Below are 19,185 nucleotides of genomic sequence, written 5' to 3'. Positions count from 1 at the left end.
TGATTGAGACATTCAAATTGCTAAAAGGATTCTATAGGATTAATTCAGATGATATTTTTGAGATCAGGACTGGTGGTGGGAGAACTAGGGGACACCCATGGAAGCTGGGCAAGAGCGTGGTTAGCAGAGGTGTTAGAGCTGGGTTCTTTACTTTTAGAGTGGTAAATGAGTGGAATAAGCTGCCAGAGTCTGTTGTGGGTGCTATGACAGTGAGCGAGTTCAAGGCAAGGTATGATAGATACTGTGAGAATGTTGAACAGCTGTGTGAACATGATGTTTAGGGCCTCCCTCGATGAGTCTAAGGACTCCTGGAGTAGCCCGTGGTAATAATAATAATAATAATAATAATAATAGCTTTGCTCTTGGCACCTTTTCATATGACTTTTCCGGATCGACAAAACTTAAATACAGATCTTTGTTATATTCCCATGATTTCTCAACTATTTGTCGTAAAGTGAAAATCTGATCCTGACAGCCTCTATTTGGCCTGAATACAGCTTGTTCTTCACCAAGCTTTTCTTCCACAATTCTTCTAAACTGTTTCTCAAGTATACTTGTATAAATCTTACCAGGAACACTCAGTAGGGAAATACCTTTGTAATTCTCAGATTTAGTTTTATTTCCCTTCTTATATATGGGTACTATGAGAGCTCTACTCCAATCAGGAGGAATTTGTCCCTCTGTCCAGGCCTTCTGAACTATGCAGTGCAGCCACTGTAAGACTTTTATACCACCATACTTCAGCATTTCTGGTCGAATATCATCTACATACAACGTCTGCCTTTTGCACATTTCAAGCCTTTGATGGCTTTTTCTTCTTCAAGTATGGATATGTATTCCTGACTATGCCTGTTGAGTGTTTTTTTACCACTGTGCTATCACTGCTTGTTTCATTTAGCAATTTTTCAAAGTAATTACTCCATACTTCAAGGATCTCTTTTTCTTCCGTTTTCATGTTACCTTTATCATATCTAACCCGATTTCCAGATATCAAGGAGGCGGCAAAATATTCTGGAAGAAGATTTTGCCTCCTTGATATTTATTTTCTATGTTCTTACCAAAGTCTTCCCATGACTTTTGTTTGGTAGTTTTACACACAGTGTTTAGTTTTTTACATTTTATTCTCTTTATATTTATATTACACAGTATATAATCTTTGGATGGATTTCTGTGGTAGGCTGGCAACCTAGAACACGGTCAAAAACCCTGATGGAACTGATACAGATGGCAGTGCCAATATTTCGGTGAAGTCTGGAGGGTCATACCCAGGAAGTCTTAATATCATGCCTCCACGTGGATGCCCCCAGAAAACATGGTGTAGTAATAAGCCACGGCAAAGTTGATATTGAGCAAAGAGCTGGCAAAAAGCTATAAAATGCATCTCCCAAGACAATATGTGGCTGCATGGGAGATTAGACCACAACCCCTCCACTACAATACCAAGAAGAAGAAAGAAGGGCCAAAATGGGCATTACCCATAAAGCCCATGGCCAGAATGGATAATCACTGGATATGACTAAATTTCCCCAACTATATGACTACTCTGATTGAAACCATTTATGGAGACCAGAGCATGATGCAGTGGGGAAGCTTTCCCAAATAATGAGCAGTACTGGAATAGCCCAAAGCATTCATAAATATAACAGTACTCAATACAATCCTCTTTTCTTCTATATAGGAAGATTTAATTGTCAAACACTTAAAGAAGAGAAAGACCTTACCATTTCACAGCAAGAACTAAAAATTAAATGGGACATCATAGGATTAAGTGAAGTTTGCAGGCAGGATGAACATTTAATAAAACTAAAAATGGAGACTACTTATACTATTATGGGAAAACTAAAGGACAATACGGAGTGGAATTTCAAATTAAGAAAACAATTACACACCTTATAGAAGAATTTAATTATACAGATGAAAGAATAATAGAAATTGCACTTAAAATAAACTCTAAACTTAAAATCAGGATCATCCAAATATATGCTCCCACCTCATCCCACACTGATGAAGAAATAGAAGCATTTTATGCCTCACTGCAGCACAATCTAGATAAAAAAAAGAAATAGCAATCAAAACTTTACTAATGGGTGATTTTAATGCCAAAGTAGTTCATCCCATTCACCAAATAGATACAATAGGACCAAACATATATGGTACAAGCAACAACTCAGGAATGGCTCTTACAGAATTCTTTATCAGTAATATAATCAATATAATAAGGAAATGTCATCATCATCATCAAATTCCTGCCATGTACCCTCAAGGGGTGTAACAGGATATGTTGGTACTACATGAAAAAAATTACATCATTACTAACTTCCTATCTACAATTTTCCTCCAAATCAGTCTTACTTGTCAAGACTCCAACATTATCGGATCTTATATTTCTATCGTCTAAGGCACTTTGTACCATATCAATCCACCTATATCTTGGTCTTCCTCTGGGTCGTTTTGCTGCCAACCTGGCAGAGAACACTTGTTTTGCTAATCTTTCTTCGCCCATTCTGTTTAAGTGACCATACCACCTGAGATTAGCTCTGCTAACGCATTCCTGGATGTTGACAATGTCAAGTTCTTTCCTAATATCCTCTTTTTTAATACGATATTGCCATTGATGCCATCTGTTCACGCCTATAATCTTTCTCAGGACTCTCATATCTGCAGTCTCTAGTCTTTGGTCAAGTGTTTTACTTCTGACACAGCTCTCAGATCCATAAGTTAAAACTAGTTTGAACACTGTCTTGTATACAGCTAATTTAGTGTTGCGACTAATTTCTCTCTTATTCCATATGAATTTATTCAATTGACTTCCCACCATAATGATAGCTTGATTGGTGTCTTTTGTGTCCATTTTTTTTTAGAGACAGGCTTGCTTCCATGCTGTTGGGGAGAATCCAGAAGAATGACAGCTTGTGTAGGCAATACAACACAAGTTTTTAGCACAAATGGAGTAATACTATCAGACCAGGAGACTAGTATCAAGACTAATGAAAATTTTTCTGATTATTAATTTTTCTGAAAATTAACCTTCAGGCAAATGACTAGAGGAAACAAGTAGTGACCAGTTTGTTGTGTAGTAGATGCAATTTACTTTAGTCATCTCTACAAGAGTTGGAGGTAATGACTTATGTCAGAGGAGTGCTCTGTCTTTTGGTGGTGTCATGATACTATCAGGATGATAGAAATGTAGACACAAGGACAAAAATTACACTCAATAGCATTGCGAGGGACCACAAGGCAAGGACAAAAATTACACTCAATAGCATTGCGAGGGACCACAAGGCTCAAATGCCACATGTGCAAGAGGCATCCATTTGGTATTTGTTCTATATGAACTCTGCTTTAGGTTTGTCAATGATTTTCTTATCCTTGTGGATGGTGCTCCACAAGGCTGTAAACAGGGATACCTTAATTTTGATCACTCTGTACTTGCAAGTATGGAATCACAAAGAGTCAGAAATCCATTCAATTGTACAAGAAATCAACAAAATACATCCCCAAATTAAATTCACACTAGAAAAAGAAACAATAAGAGGAACTTCCTTTCTGTCTGGATGGTCAGTTCTTCTGTCTACTGAAAACTGACCTTTACATGATGCTATATTCATAATACATCAGCACACCACCCATCTCAGAAATATGGCATCATAAAAGTCTTAGTGATCATAACACATAAGATCTGTTCCTCTGAGGAACTGCTCAAACAGGAATATGAAACTATCAAACAAATCAGCTCTATTACCTGGATACAATCCAAGAAAAACACAAAAAAATAGTTAATGCTACTCTAAGACAACATTCAAGAGAAGAAATACAACTCCACAGGAGTCCCAAACCTTATATTAAAGGCATCTCTGAACGAGTAGCAAAGATTATAAAAAAATACCAACTTATGTCGGTATTTTTTTATAATCTACCTTCAAACCCATTTTATATGCTACCTTCAAACCTGTTAACCAAATTTATAATCTGTTACCCTCTCCCAAAGATGCTACCTGAAGTATACCAAGTACCATGCTTATGCAATCTGTCATACGGCTGGCCAATAGAAAGATCAGTCAATAAAGGAATTCTGAACATCAATAGACATCCCGCTCATCAAACTGAACGAATCTGGCTTGACAGAGCATGGAATTGAAAATACAAACCATAGGATACAATGAGAAAACACAAAATTATTGTAAGATCTATGTACAGATATAAATGGCAATTCAATAAAGTACTTTAGCTCTACTGCATCAACCAAACCTTAATTATAACAACTGTCTGTCTTATCATCTCAAAAGTTTGGGAAATTGTTTTACTCAATTGTGTTAACTAGATTGTATTATAAATAATTAACTTAATTATCATTTACATAGTGACGGACCAAGATAATTTAGTGCCCCAGGCAGACTTCGTGTGTGATGCCCCTAAGTTTTTTTTATACTTCAGTACTTTCTAATTGTAAGTATAAGTATTTTTTCAAATTATTAATAATTTCATAACTTCATTATTTTTACTTATCATTTTTATTCATTAAGATATACTACATAAAAAAGAAACAAATAAAAATGATTACAAACAAAAATTATTGATTTTCCACAGTAATTTAAATTTAATCAATTATAATTTAGATATATTTTTTTCTTGAGTTTAAAGAAAACAAGCTTTTATTCTTTCATTAATATCTATTTTCTAAGAACAGCATTTTCAATAGATAACAAGGCTAAAGAATTTAATCTCTCACTCCCCATTGTCGATTACAAATATGTTTAGATAAGTTTTAATTTGCTAAAACTTCTTTCAGCTGTTGCTAGCATTACAGAAATTGTCAGTAAAATTCTCAATGAGATGCACATATTTGGAACTATATTCTGCAAATTGCTTGCTTTTATATTAAATTAATTTGCTGTTAGAAATTGTAAAATTTCTAATGGCAAATTGATGTTTTCTGGAAGTAAACTGTTTAGAGATTTAATTTCTTCAAAGAGTTCATTCCCATCAATGTCACTACTATTTTCATCATTAAGAATTGAATGCAAATCCACACAATGTTTTCTTAATCAGTTTAAATCACCTATTTTAGTTAAATTAAAGAGAAAACCCCAATTTTGTTCATATGTTTTTATTTGCTCAAATTTTTCTTCCAGAGATGTTAATATTGTCTAAAATGATACTGAAAATCGTTGTTCTAAACTTTGTTTTCTCATCAACAGCAACGATGGCGTCTTTGGTTTCATAATTAAATAATTTCTATTCTTTTTTCTGCAAATCTTGGATCTGTTCCTAAAAGCTTTAATAAATTTATAAGTTTTTAAATTCATATTTTTTGCTTGCATAGATTTGCTTACTATGTTTATCCGATGAAGTATGTCATACCACATCACTAACATAACTAAAAAGGAATAGTCGTAAACTTTTTCTCTTAGTGTTAAAGATTCAGATTTGGTGGCTGCATCGGTTGAATTTTCATTAAGTATTATCAGTGCACCACGTATTGTGTATTACTTTACATGGATAGGTAATTATTTTTGGAAGGAGCGCAGGCTCAAAGACCTAGTTCTGGCCTTAGTTTTGGTACCCCCTACGTTTGGCACCCTGTGCGGGTGCCCGGTCAGCCCTCACCTTAATCTGGCACAGCATTTACGGCTCAAGAGAGTTAAAGATTCAGATTTGGTGGCTGCATAGGTTGAATTTTCACTAAGTATTATCAGTATACCACATATTGCGTATAACTTTACATGGATAGGCAATTATTTTTGGAAGGGGGTGCAGGCTCAGAGGCCCTAGTTCCAGCCTTAGTTTTGATGTCCCCTACGTTTGGCACCCAGGGCAGGTGCCGAGTCAGCCTCCCCTTAATCCGGCACTGCATTTATGGAGTGCCGGATTAAGGGGAGGACATATATCCATGTGGACATGGATGCTTGTGATTGTCTGTGAAAATGCTAGTGGTGGTCGGCAGTAGATAGCGTTGGTGTAGATGGAGGTAATTGTGGTTAGAAATATATACACATTAGCACAAGAATAATGTTTAATTTGTCAAATATTTCGGTCTGAATATTACAGACTATCTTCAGTGGCTACAAAGGAATAGTTTTAGAAAACAAAGTGGAATACAAACAATTGATCATTCATACATAGAACGAGCTGCGTGATGTCGTATTGCTAAGTATTAGAAGAGTAAACATGTCGCAAGTATCGTTAAAAAATCAATTAACGTGGTTGGTGGAGAATAGGTGCCCTCCCTCGATGTGTCTTTAAACTCTCTGGAGGTGTTACATAATAATAAAACAATACTAGTTGACATAGTTATAATAAAGGCACTACATGATCACTGAATAATAATATTAAAAACTATGAAACAAAATATTTCATTCCTACCTTGAGATCAAGATGAGCAATTCCTTTTTCATGTAGATGTTCTAGACCATGTAAAATTTGCATTATGAAAGCAGATGCCTCTTCTTCACTAAGCCATTCCTTCTGTGAAATGTATTCAAATAGCTCTCCTCCTTTAACTCTGAAAACAATATGAATGAAATGAAACTCATCATTTAAAAACATTTTGATGATAGAAATGCTTTCTTAAGATCATTTTCACATTAACTGGGACTATCATCAAAGTTAAAATTCAATTATACAGTTATTTTTATTTATTTATTTTTAGTATGGTTTTTAATAATGAATTATTCTAATGGACTTCAAAATATCAAAAAACAATTTTAAACAATGAAGAAAATGTATAAATGTGCAGTAGAAAATTAATTATACTAAAAGAATAAATTTAAAATGATAGATCTGTTTAAAGTGATCAAATGGGAAGTCATTAAGCATGTCCTTTGATCAGTTATTTAAAAGGGATCCTCCATCACTTTTTTATTTATTTATTTTGTAATGTTGATCCCATAAAGAAAGGCTGATCAACCTACAGTACATTATTATTGTGAATACACAAGAAGAAACATGTTTGATTTGATCTGAAGAGCAGTGGACTGTATTCCTTGGGAAACACATAAGATGGAAGACTGTTCCAGAGGGCAACAGTAGAAGGGATGAATGAAGGCAAGTCTGTATGTTTGGAGTTGAACTGTGAAGGAGTATTTAATAACTGCTTCATATACTTCAATAGGTTTAAGAGAAGGTGAAAGAATTGCCAGTACCACTTCAGATGAGCTAGTGACTATGGAAGTATTTGTAGAAGATTCAAGAATCATCTACAAATAATGTTTCCATTGCAAACAATGGAAACAGAATGCCTTGTGAAAGTAGGTGGAGTGAATCAGTGAGAGATAGGTCATCAGTCAACCTAACTGCTCTCTTCTGTAATTGAATCAAGTATTTTCAGAAAACTCAGTGCTCTTTATATGTTATAGTATATAACATATAAATGTAGTTGCCAATTTACTAGGTATAACCTAACAATGGATTTAGTCCTCAGCTTGATTCCACAAGGTGTTGAAATCATCTCACTGGGACCAGCTCATACAGACTCAGTTGCATTCTAGAGTTACTTCAGAGTAGACTGTGGCAGATTCCTGTTGCAAACAGATCATTTCATCTCATGACACAAATACTCAATTGAGTAAGAACCAGCAGATGAGTTGATGAATTAAATATAGTAAATTCACCCTCCTGTTCCTGAAACTATTCCTGAATGTTCTGTTCCTTGTGACATGATGTATTATCTTGACAGAAGTAAATGTTATCAGAAAGATATACTATGGACTTGAAGTGGTCAGTAATAATATTGAAGTAGGCCATGACACTATTCAGCCAGACCAAATACGCTATGAAAAAAATACTCCCACACCACCACCAGTATAGCCAATTGACATGTTTCCACTGAGTGATGCTGCAACTGTATCTGATCCTGGCACTAAGTATGGAACAATTGAAAGTGTGATTTGTAAGATTAATTAATCTTACAAATTCATCATATCATCTGATGCACTGTGTGTTCCGATATGCTCTTTATAAAACACTGCTTGCTGTACCTTAGAGCCAGAGTAACTCACCTCTTACAATGCATAATTCTTGACACTTTCTTTAGCCTCTGACAAAACAAGCTGTCTCTGGCCACAGAAGCTACCACTGGAATGCTGATATTAACAGCCTTCCACATTTCACAGTTGCAAATCTTGCCACAATTATCTGTGTACCTTTCAAAATGAATCAGGCTGTCACTGAATCACCTGCCATGTGCATTGCATTTCTGCATTCAACAATGTCAATACCTGTGAAGACATTTTATGCATCTCCAGTATAGTGAGGATATGATTAATTCATTTTTGTGAGATGCCACAATACTTAATGTACCTAGTGATCAATCTGACATTACTAAACTGTGGAATTGTCCACCATTTCTTCAGTTGTGACGGTTGATGGAGGTCCAGAATGAGGCCCATCTTCAGTTGTCACCACTATAGAGAAAGTCAGCTGCTTACTCCTTTGCTGTTGCAGAGGATGGGATAACCTTCCCTAATGTCTGTGAAGTCATTCACAGTCTGAAGAAAAGAACCTTATGAAGGACATAGATGGCAGTATTGTCCATTCTTAAAATATCAAGTCAGTCATATTCAGGACCTGAAATATAAGAGTAAGAAAAGCAAAATAACTTAAAATTCTTTGCAATAACTTCAAATTCTTTACATCTAAAGCTATAAGGCCAATTCAAAAAAAGTTAACTTCTAAATAACAGCTTCATGCATGTAAGAAAAAACTAAATAGAATTTATTATGCCTATTTCACTCAATATGTCAAGAACTTCATTCAGGGAGAAGGCAGAAGAAATGATAACATTTAAATTATGAATGCAAGAATGAGTCATACAGCATAAGTATATCACATGTCATGGTCACAACTATACAAGTAGGAGGAAACACTATTAAGAGTTCAGAAAAGATGGGCATAGATTTATAATTAATTTTTAAAAAAATATATAAACAATTAACAGCAATCACTTCCCAAAACTTAGAGACAGGCACACAGTCCGATTAAGATTAGGACAGTTGGAGGATAGAACTTCACACAATTTAAAACAATAGGTGATCAAATTTAAACCTACTGTAGTGTAACATCTTGGTATAGTTCGAGTGAACTCAATGTCTAGTGTTGAATGGCATGAGAATCCAGGCCTAAACCTTCAGATTCAAAAAAAATCTTTGGATTTTAATTGTAGCAGAACGGCCAGTCTGTGCAATGTAGCAAATGTGACAAAAACAGGGTATTTGATAAACACCAGGCAAAGATAGAGGTGATAATGTATCTTTGATAGGCAGTAAGAAAAATGACAACTTCCAAGCTGGTTTGAAGGTGGCATACAGATTATATCTGCGATGGATCCTTGATATTTGTTCTGATGTTCCTTTAAAGTAGAGTATGAATCCTTTTAACATCAGATTGCAATCTGGAAATGATATACAGAAAATATCAATTATTTTCTGTATTGAGGTTTAGCTGTATCCATTGAGTAATAGAGTAGGTCTAATTTTATTTAATTCTTCAAATAGAAGAGACTCAGAAAAACAAATTATGAGTGCTCGGTGCACAAGACTTTTAATAATACCTATTTTTTTGTGAAGTATAATGATGTAAAGATGTGTGGATATATCCATACATCTTCACATCATCATACTAACCTGCCTGTAAAGGATGGCTTCCTATAAACAGAAAATTCAATATTCTCAGCAGACTTATAGCATACTAAAGTATCCATAAAGAGAAGATCGTTGTTAGATTCAAGTTCAACAGTGAACTTGATGCAAGTATATAAGGAGTTAATTTTATCCAGAAACTGAAGTGGTTCTGTTTCAAAGTGAGACCAGAATGCAAAGATATTATCCACAAAACATAGCCAAATATGAAGTCAAAGAGAAACGGTGTTAGAAATCCAATTCTCTCCATAAAGAAATCAGCAAAAACAGAGGATATAGGGCTACACATCACAGTACCCTCAATCTGTTGAAATAATTTATTATATCAATTAAAATAACCAGCAATGATAGTAAACTTGAATAATCTAACAATGTCGTCACAGAAATCTATTTGCAAAAGCTGTCGAGTTTCTTGAAGTGGAATATTTGCACTAGACCCTTGCACAACCACATCCTTATCCTTCACATCAAAAGTACTCCTTATCATAGCAGCAATGTAAAATTTTTGCAACTCTTTCAATGTGTGCTATAAACTTAAATCTGTCCACCATCATCCCCAGATCTTGAATCTCATCCCCTTCCTGAAATAGTTCTCTCAATATAGTACACAGCCTCATATCTCTGTAATCCAAAATGCAACATTTTGCCCTTATTAAAATTAAAACTCCAACCCCACTCATTTGTCCAAGCTAATATTTAAATCTTTCTGAAGAGAATTAACTTCAGCAGTACACCTTATGATTCTCCAAATTTTACATCATCAGTAAAGAACAAAAGAATCCCAGTCAAACCACAAGAAACATCATTAACAAATAAGTTAAACAGCAGTGACCCAAGAATATACCCCTAGGGCACAGCACTGGTTACTATCCTTTTTCACTCCATCATACACAAACCAATGTTATCATTCAGAAAGCTAATCTCCAATCCAACCAACCAAAATGCTAACCATTCCCATAGGTTATATGGGAAATGAGAATTTCCCATATAACTAAGTAATACTCCTAAGTAAGTCCAATACAAGTCTGCAGGATTTTGTAATAACTCAACTGAATAATTGATGTAATAAATTTGGTATGAAAATCCGTAAAAACATTAAAAACATCAGCTAGATCCTGAATGGAGAACCAATAAAACAACTGAAACACTTTTGCTATTTAGGCACAGTTTTTACTGAAGATGGTAAATTAAATATGTATGGAAATAGACAACAGAGTTAGTAAAGCTGGTATGTTAGAAAGTCAGCTGAATAAATTTATATGGATTATGAAAGAAATTAGTCAAAACACTAAATTAGCTATATATAAGACATTTATATATCTTATATAGTGCTCAAACCAATTTTAACTTATGGATTTGAGAGTCAGGTTAGAAATAAAACACTTGATCAAAGACTGGAGACCACAATATGAGAGTTCTGAGAAAGATTAGTAGAGTGAACAGATGGCATCAATGAGAGAATCATTAAAAATGTTTATATTAAGAAGCAATTTGACATTATTAGCATTCAAGAATGTGTTGGCAGAGCTAATCTCAGTTGATATGGTCATTTAAATAGAATGGAGCAGGAAGGATTACAAAACATAATGCCAGCATGACAAGAAAAAGACCCAGAGGAGAACCAAAATCTAGGTGGATTGATACAGTAAGAAGTGTCTTAGAAGATAAATATAATATGACAATATTGGAGTCCTCACAGATAACAGATTAATTTGGAAGAAAACTGCTCGCAGAAAGTTAGTAACAATGCAACCTTTTCATGCAGTACTATCATAATATATTATTGTACCTTCCCAAGAGTGCATATAAAGAAAATGATGACGACAACGATGAGAGTAATTTTAACTTGAGGATCTTAGAGCTAGATTTGAAATAAAGTTTGAGAAGAGCTAATATAAGATGGTATGGTCATTTTAAAAGAATTGGAGAGGAAAGGTGAGCAAACTGTTTTTTTAATGAAGATGGTAAGAAAAAGATCCAGAGGAAGAATAGAGAGGAGGAGGAGATTTAGATGGATTGAACCTTCTAGAAGTGCCTCATAACACTAAAATACAAAATAACAGCTCCATTTAGTAGGACACTATCAACTGGAAGTTTTAATAATGTAAGCTTGTCATGTAGTACCATTAGTGTATCCTGTACACTCTTTACAAGTAATCATCATTAATCTAATGTTTAAGAATTTAATAAAATGAACAGGAAGTGATATAATGATTAACAGTGTTTCTTAAAATTTTAAAATTTCATTCTTTTGTGAAATATCTTACTTTTGATGCATAATTCCAAGTAACAAGAAAACTGAGTTTATGGATTAAATTTTGTAGATTAAACACAAATATATATCCCTTTACTAGTTGTAAAGGACGGACGTTAACACAAAAAACGACCAGGTTCCATGCTGTAATCATTTAAAACATTACTGGACTGAAAACACACAGAGATTTAATAAACCTAAATGACTTTAATGCAAACTTTCATAATTTACAAGTTTTCAAAAACATGTAATTACCTAAACCAGAAATTAAGAAGTTAACACAGATTTTTCAAAATCAAAATTACCCAACACAACTAATAAATTATGCCAACAAAACAGCAAAAACCTGTCAAAACAATCCAACAACCAAAACAAACTTCCCAACACAAAAAATCAACAAACTACCATACACCCAGAACACATACAAAGCATACAAATACATTTTCAAACATACTGACTATAAACTGGTATTCACCTCAAACCAAAAATTGGCAACACTTCTAAAATCTACAAAATCGCACCCACACACACACAAAGAAATATTAGAACACTACAATGTTGTTTACAACTTTCCTTGCCAAAAATACTGTGATGTCACCTACACAGGTTCTACTATCAGGTCTTTATGGGCAAGACTACAAGAACACTTCCGCGACTGTAACATACCTATTCCAGAACATTTAAACAATAAAAAAATGCAACAACCAAAAGAAAAACCGAATACAAAGTACAGGAAAAACAGAAATAGAAGTCCACACCCTTGAACAGAAACATACCCCTCAAACTGACAAGGCCATAATTATAGATATACAAAATAATGAAACAATGCTTAGAATATTGGAAACGATAGCCATAAAATATGACGAAAACTCAATAAACGTCCACTCTCCCTACATAATCTCCGAGTGTTGAAAGCTCCATAAAAATTAGGTCACGACTCTTGAATAAGAAATAACGCAGTTACACTAAAGACAGAAAGACCATGCCGACATAACATATTCTCCACTTTCCCCACAAGCTCCAAAGATGACACTGTCGAAATGGCTCACACCCTGTTACTCCCAACTCTGAACCTATCCCATCATATCCTTCTCCTTCTCCATAAATTCACCCTCCCCAAAAAAAAAGTATTCTCTACCAACCCTCAATAATATATATAAAAAACCTGGGTTTTTCAAAAAAATTCACATACCCCTTGCCTCACCAATAACTCTCCCACGTTGCTCTATCCCCCACCTTTTCCAAAACCCCCTTCCTTCCAATCATACTCCTGTCAAACAGTAGATGAATGTTGTCTCCACACGCCAGGATGCTGCTGAATAAGAAAACACCTAACAGCATCCTAAAGGTATTGTCCGAATCTTCCCTCTTATATTCTTCATATATTTATATATGTAAAACTTCCGCAATGCCTTAGAACTGAGTAAGAAGCCAACGACATTAAAAAAAAGGGCACTCCTAAACAAAAATAGGCTAAATAGCCATAAAATTAATAATATTTCATAATTTATCTTTAAGGTTAAATTTAACAACAAACAAAAATTAAAAACAAATCACAATAAAAGAGAAAAAGTGAAAACATCGAACGGAAAATAACAACAATGATCATCACCTATTTGGCAACTACTCCAGAAAAAAAAATAAATAAATAAAAAGTAGTTGCCATATCAGGTGTTCAATTATATAGTGTGTTACTGTGCTTTCAATAACTAACTGCATATAATATTTTCACAATATCACCACATCCAGACTTACAACTCTAAAACCAATATGACTTGAAGACCATTATCAAAAACATCATGCAATGTAACTACATTCTCATGATTCATCTCCTGCAGGACTGATACTTCACGACAAATGTCATCCATAGGAACACCACGTCGACTGCCTGCTGTTCGCTGCTTCCGAATGAACTTGGCAGCATATTCGACTCCGGTTGTTTTCTCTATGCATCTTTTAACAACAGCAAACTGACCACTGAAAATAAGAAATTCCATATTAAGTGTTAACTCCATTTTTTTTTTTTTAAATAAATCTTCATTACTATACAAATATTAATTAATTATCAAAATTATAAATTGCAGAAAAGTAATTTTATACATATCAACCCCTTCCACACACACATGCCAGAAGTCACAAAATTTGCAATAATCCCAGCATGGATGAGTGTCTGAAGGGAAAGAAAGAAAAAAAAAAAAAAAATCTAATATTCATAGTCTCTGGGGAGATTTTTTTTTTTTTTTTTAATCAAAAGAAGAGAAGCAGATGGAAAATAAAGAGAATGAGAAACTGGGTCAATAAATTTGAAGCTGTCATGTACATGTCATGGTATAAACAGCAGAAAAAGAAACAAAAATGAATTAATTTATTGAACTTGCTAATACTTCATTGGTTTTCTAAGCAGCAAAGCACAAATTACAAATCTGGTGACATACAGCACTCAGAATGTTATGAAAACAATACAAATTTAAATGAAGAGGAATTAATGTTCAAAACAAGGTGTGCCCTCCAAATTAACTTTGCTATTATCTAACTCCTGGAGGATCAGATAACAGCAAAGTTAATTTGGAGAAAATGTTCATGCCAATGTTGTCTTAGAATGACTGCCTCCAAGATCTTTGGCAAATTAAGACAGCAATACTTGTTGAATTTAGGGGCATGCTTCATAGCTAATATTGATTTTAAAATCATCTCTTAGACCTGTAGCTACTTCTACACAGCACAGTTGTGTAGAAGTAGCTACAGGTCTTCCATTTAATCCTGTGTGAAGGAATATCCACAGCATGGTATGCCAATTCTAAGTTGCCATATAGATGATCACAGATGTACAGGTGATCAAAATAAAACTATATCACTGTTTAAGGCCTTGTGGAGTGCAACCCAGTGATCCAAATGATGCAAAACTTTGCAGGAATACATTGTACATCACGCAGAAGAGATATCTGAGGGGGGGGAGGGAATAGTAGTTTCAAAATTCACCACAAGGGACACTGTATGATGTATTGAATGTAGATCTAGTAATTTGTGTGTGTGTGTAACGAGAAGTGACAAGTATAAACAACACATTAACTTCCATTATGCATTCACGGACTGTACTGTTTAATGTGATGCCCTTCCTGATATGCCACAAACTGCATCCTTTGCACAGCATATTCAATGACAGAACACAGTTGGTCGGGACTGATGCTGCATACATGCTGTGTTATGATGTTTCGGCGCTGGCAAGTTATTGGGATGATCCTGATAAACCCTGTATTTGAGAAATCTCCAGAGCCAGAAGTCACAGAGGAGTCAGTAGGAAATGCATGGCTGATCACACTCTAGCTTCTGAGAAATGTACTCTAAGAACTTCCTGCATGGATCAACTGGTGTGTGGAGGGGCCCATTCCTGCAAGAAAATGACTGAATCTATAAACAGATGCTGCTGTAGCTATGGCACAACAAAATTGCTTATCATATCGTGATACCATTCAGTAGTAACTGAGCAGGTCATAGGACTTGACTGGCAAATGCCATCAAAAGAAGAATGGTCCATTCTTCTTTTGATGGCATTTATATCATTAAACCTGCAGCAGATAGTAACTTTGTGTGAATGCGAAGCGAGTTTGTTGGATTGCATGCAGGTTTTGCATAGCCCACACCCAGCAACTGTGGTATTCACAGCATGGTTCAGGTGAAACTGAGCCTCATCTCCACACAAAATCATCTGTGGCCAAGCAGTGTCCAACTCCAGTTAGAGTTATCTTGAATGAGTAGAAATGCAGAATCTTCAGTAGAATTTTCCAGACAGCTGTTTAAGGCACATCCATTTGTATTGCAGGAACCAATGCTGTTATTCACAACCTGCTCAACAATGGTAGTATCAACTTCATTCACTTGTGAATGATAATAAGTCACTTATAAACTTATTGGTTTGCAAACTTTGCCAGGTCTAACTCGTAACTATCCAGTTTTTCAAAATGATTAATCATTCATCACAGAGCACATTGAGATGGTGAACCTTGTCAACATTTGTTCAGGCAACAAAATTCGCAGAGTGCAGCAACAGCATTGTAATTGTTCAGGTAGTATAGATTCAAGAACAAAGCACATTCGGAGAAGATTAGTACCATCACTGTGGATAGTATTACGAACTACAATGAAGGGAAGAATCCCATGTCCATCTTTTTGAATGCTTCTAGCACCAACCAAATTGTGTAATATGCAAATTCCATGCATCTGGTATTTAAATACTACCCGATTTTTTTTTTTTTTTGCCTGTATTCCCCATTCCACTCAAAACCCTTATCCCTGGTTCTCCAGTATATGTGCCAATGCAGTCCAATCCAAAAATTCAGCACATATCCAATGGCTCAAGTAAAAACTCTAGCTTCTCACTCAACTTACACTATAGCCTATAAACTTCGAAAACAAAAAATCATCAAAAACATCCAAAGCAGACTTCCTTCTTCTTTCTCATCTGTTCCTTTCCCATATACACTCTATGGAAACATTGTATCTAGTATTTTCATGGATGCCACTCCAATGGATCACTACCATTCTCCTATTCCCCTAATCATATATCAGGCTGCTGGTCAACACGCACATACAGTTCAACCAGAAACCAACTTTTCCTCCTCCATTTCATGTCTTTCCTACACTGTTCTCTCCATTGATTGCATACACACAGAGCACTGTCATGTCACAGGTCCTCTTTCATGTGGGGATGATAAAAAATAATACAAAGGGGGGGGTTGGCTAAGAATGCAAACTGGAATCTTAGAACTAATGGAGTGAGTATCAAGTGCATCAATGCTGCATGTGTTCAAAGCAAGGCATAACATATGTTGTGGTCTACTGAGTAATTTGGTCTCTCAAAATGAATTTCCTAACTCCATATTCGCTAAAAATTTTAATAATACAAACATTTTTGCTTGTCATTGAAATGCTTCAAACTTTTTTTTGGTATAAAAAAAAATATAATTATTCATCATTCCCATCATGACCCATCTCAAGGACCACTTCAGTTACCATTTGAACCATTAATTTCAGCAACTATCCCTTCACAATGTATTTTAAAGTGTCAACTGAGGGTTCTCAGATATGTTTTGCTCTGTCATCCACACATATATGAGACTGGTTATTTCACCTTTAATTGACTTTCTTAAAGTCAAAGATTCATGAAGATTTGTGTTCTCAGACCAGTTTGCCTGCTTGGAAAGCAAATCTAAGCAGCAGGATCTCCCACTCCATGAAAACCTGTAACCTACAAATATATGAAATGACTAACTCAACTTTATTGATAATTTTCCTCTGATATTCAAATCCTGGTCTTTTGCAACTAAATGGTAGTTCATTTTACATCACTATTTGAAATTCACTATAGAAGTGCTATTAACAGATGATGTAATTCCTATTGTATAATAAGTCTATATAAGTAATGTAAAAATACTGAAAATATAATTCAAAAATATCAACAAAATCTGTAGTCAAACACTGCAATTACTATATCTAATTTGTCAGTCGCATTCATGATATCACCACCATAAAATGCAGTTGCCAAAATTTCTTTCTGTGGATCAGTTGGTTTCAACAATTCCTTTTGGTTGGAAAGAAAACCTTGCTTCAGATCCAATCTGCAATGCAAAGAACCTTTAGAACTTTTCAACCGAAGGAAAGTTTGGTCTCATGCAGAGGTGGTAGGATTTTTCCCTTCCAGAAACTGCAAAGCAGACAAACCAGACAGAGAAACACAATTTACAAATAGAACACACTAGCCTCATGGCAGTAAGGCTTACTGCTTTGGACAAAAATCCAAAACATCTAACCCAAACAAGATTTATTCTTATCAATCATAATTTTAATTTCAAAGCTGACTACTGATTTTTTCCCTCTTGCAATGTCCATAATGATCCATTCGAAAGATTACTTTTTTGATAATCATATGTATATATAATACACGCCATGACTTCTAAAAATCAGATAAATATAATACATTTTCAGCAAGCAAAATATATATTTATAATATGTGCCAATAACTTCAAAAAAATCAAATAAATATAATACATTTTCAGAGCAAAACAGCGAGGAGGAATGGAATAGCAGAGAAGAACAAACAATTATATATTGCAATTTACTTTAAAAACAAATGGAAACACTCCTGCTGATCATAAGCTTCACTGGCATGCAAGGAGGTGGAGGTTGAAAATCCGGCTAGGTCAGTGAAACCAATGACACGAAGGCGGTATTCAATAGCGAATGAAAGCATTAATCCGTGGATCCTTATAAACGAATATAAAACATATTTCTGGAATTTAATAAGAAAATACATAATACTGCGATATCCACATGCCACTTACAACAATAAAAAATAAATAAATTCACATGAATAACATGTTCTATCAATTCCATAGCGCTTACCTGCCGATCTCTTCAAAGATATCATAATAATCATTAAAAGGAGTTTGCTTAAATCGAATCATAATTCTCGAGTTTGGAGCAAATCCACAGAGTTCTGCACATTAGCCATTTTTCAAAACTAATTTAAACAAACTGAAAACATTTGAAATGCCAACTAAACCTGCGATGAGCATCCATAAACTCTCTGTGACACTATTTTTTAACTTAGCAACAACATGAAACAACACAGCGCTCCCTATGTATCAACAAAGAAACTGTCATAAACAGCTGATATACAGGCAATTATACTTCCCCCCCCCCCCCCGATTATTGGCCTTCGTCACATCTGTCATATCATATCACATAAATGGATACCGGTTATCACAATTCTTGGGAAATCTATAGAGTGTAATCTTGCTAACTCTGATATAATGTAACATTGAGATCGGAACAGAAGCATACCACTTTGTGGGGGGGGGGGCGTGTGTGTGTGTGTGTGTAAAGGCAAGTTTGGGAACCTGAAAGGTAAATATAATATATGATGATGATGAACAGCCTATTTTTTTACCCACCGCAGGGTGAAAGCTTCTCCCATTGAAAGAGGTTTGGGGCTTACTACTCCCATGGTAACCCCGTCCATATTGAGACAGTGTATCTATACTTGGGTGGAATGTATGAAGATGGAAGACAATCGCAAACATCCATGCCTAACAGGATTCAAACCCGTAGCCTCTTGGATGGAGAGCAGATACGCTAACCACTCGGCCGACCAGGCCGGCTGGTCGGCTGAGTGGTTAGCCTACCAGCCGGCCTGGTTATGAAAAATAACTTTTATAGTATAGCCACTTAATTAGTATAGCCTTGGGCCAGCTATCTCTGATTGGCTTCCAGTGGAGATTGAACTGTCCACTCAGTCTC

The 19,185-nt window shown here is 35.1% G+C and overlaps 1 protein-coding gene across 1 annotated transcript in view; it reads right to left on the bottom strand.

Moving 5' to 3' along the window:
• The window catches only part of LOC150099731 (death-associated protein kinase 1-like), a 504,639-nt gene extending 486,204 nt beyond the window's left edge, over positions 1-18,435 (bottom strand). The window contains exons 1-3 of the mRNA XM_090403485.1: positions 18,289-18,435; positions 13,645-13,866; positions 6,364-6,502 (exon numbers count right to left, since the gene is read on the bottom strand). Of these exons, the coding sequence (XP_090259611.1) occupies positions 6,364-6,502; positions 13,645-13,866; positions 18,289-18,350 (423 nt within the window). The 5' untranslated portion in view covers positions 18,351-18,435. The remainder of the gene's footprint in view (positions 1-6,363; positions 6,503-13,644; positions 13,867-18,288) is intronic.
• Positions 18,436-19,185: the final 750 nt, after the last annotated feature.

Source organism: Typopeltis vanoorti, chromosome 14 (assembly GCF_054136105.1).
Source record: "Typopeltis vanoorti isolate ZY-2024b chromosome 14, IOZ_Tvanoo_1.0, whole genome shotgun sequence".
Taxonomy (NCBI): Eukaryota; Metazoa; Arthropoda; class Arachnida; order Uropygi; family Thelyphonidae; genus Typopeltis; species Typopeltis vanoorti.
Note: the sequence above shows the minus strand (reverse complement) of the source record. Positions and strands in the feature narration are given on the sequence as shown.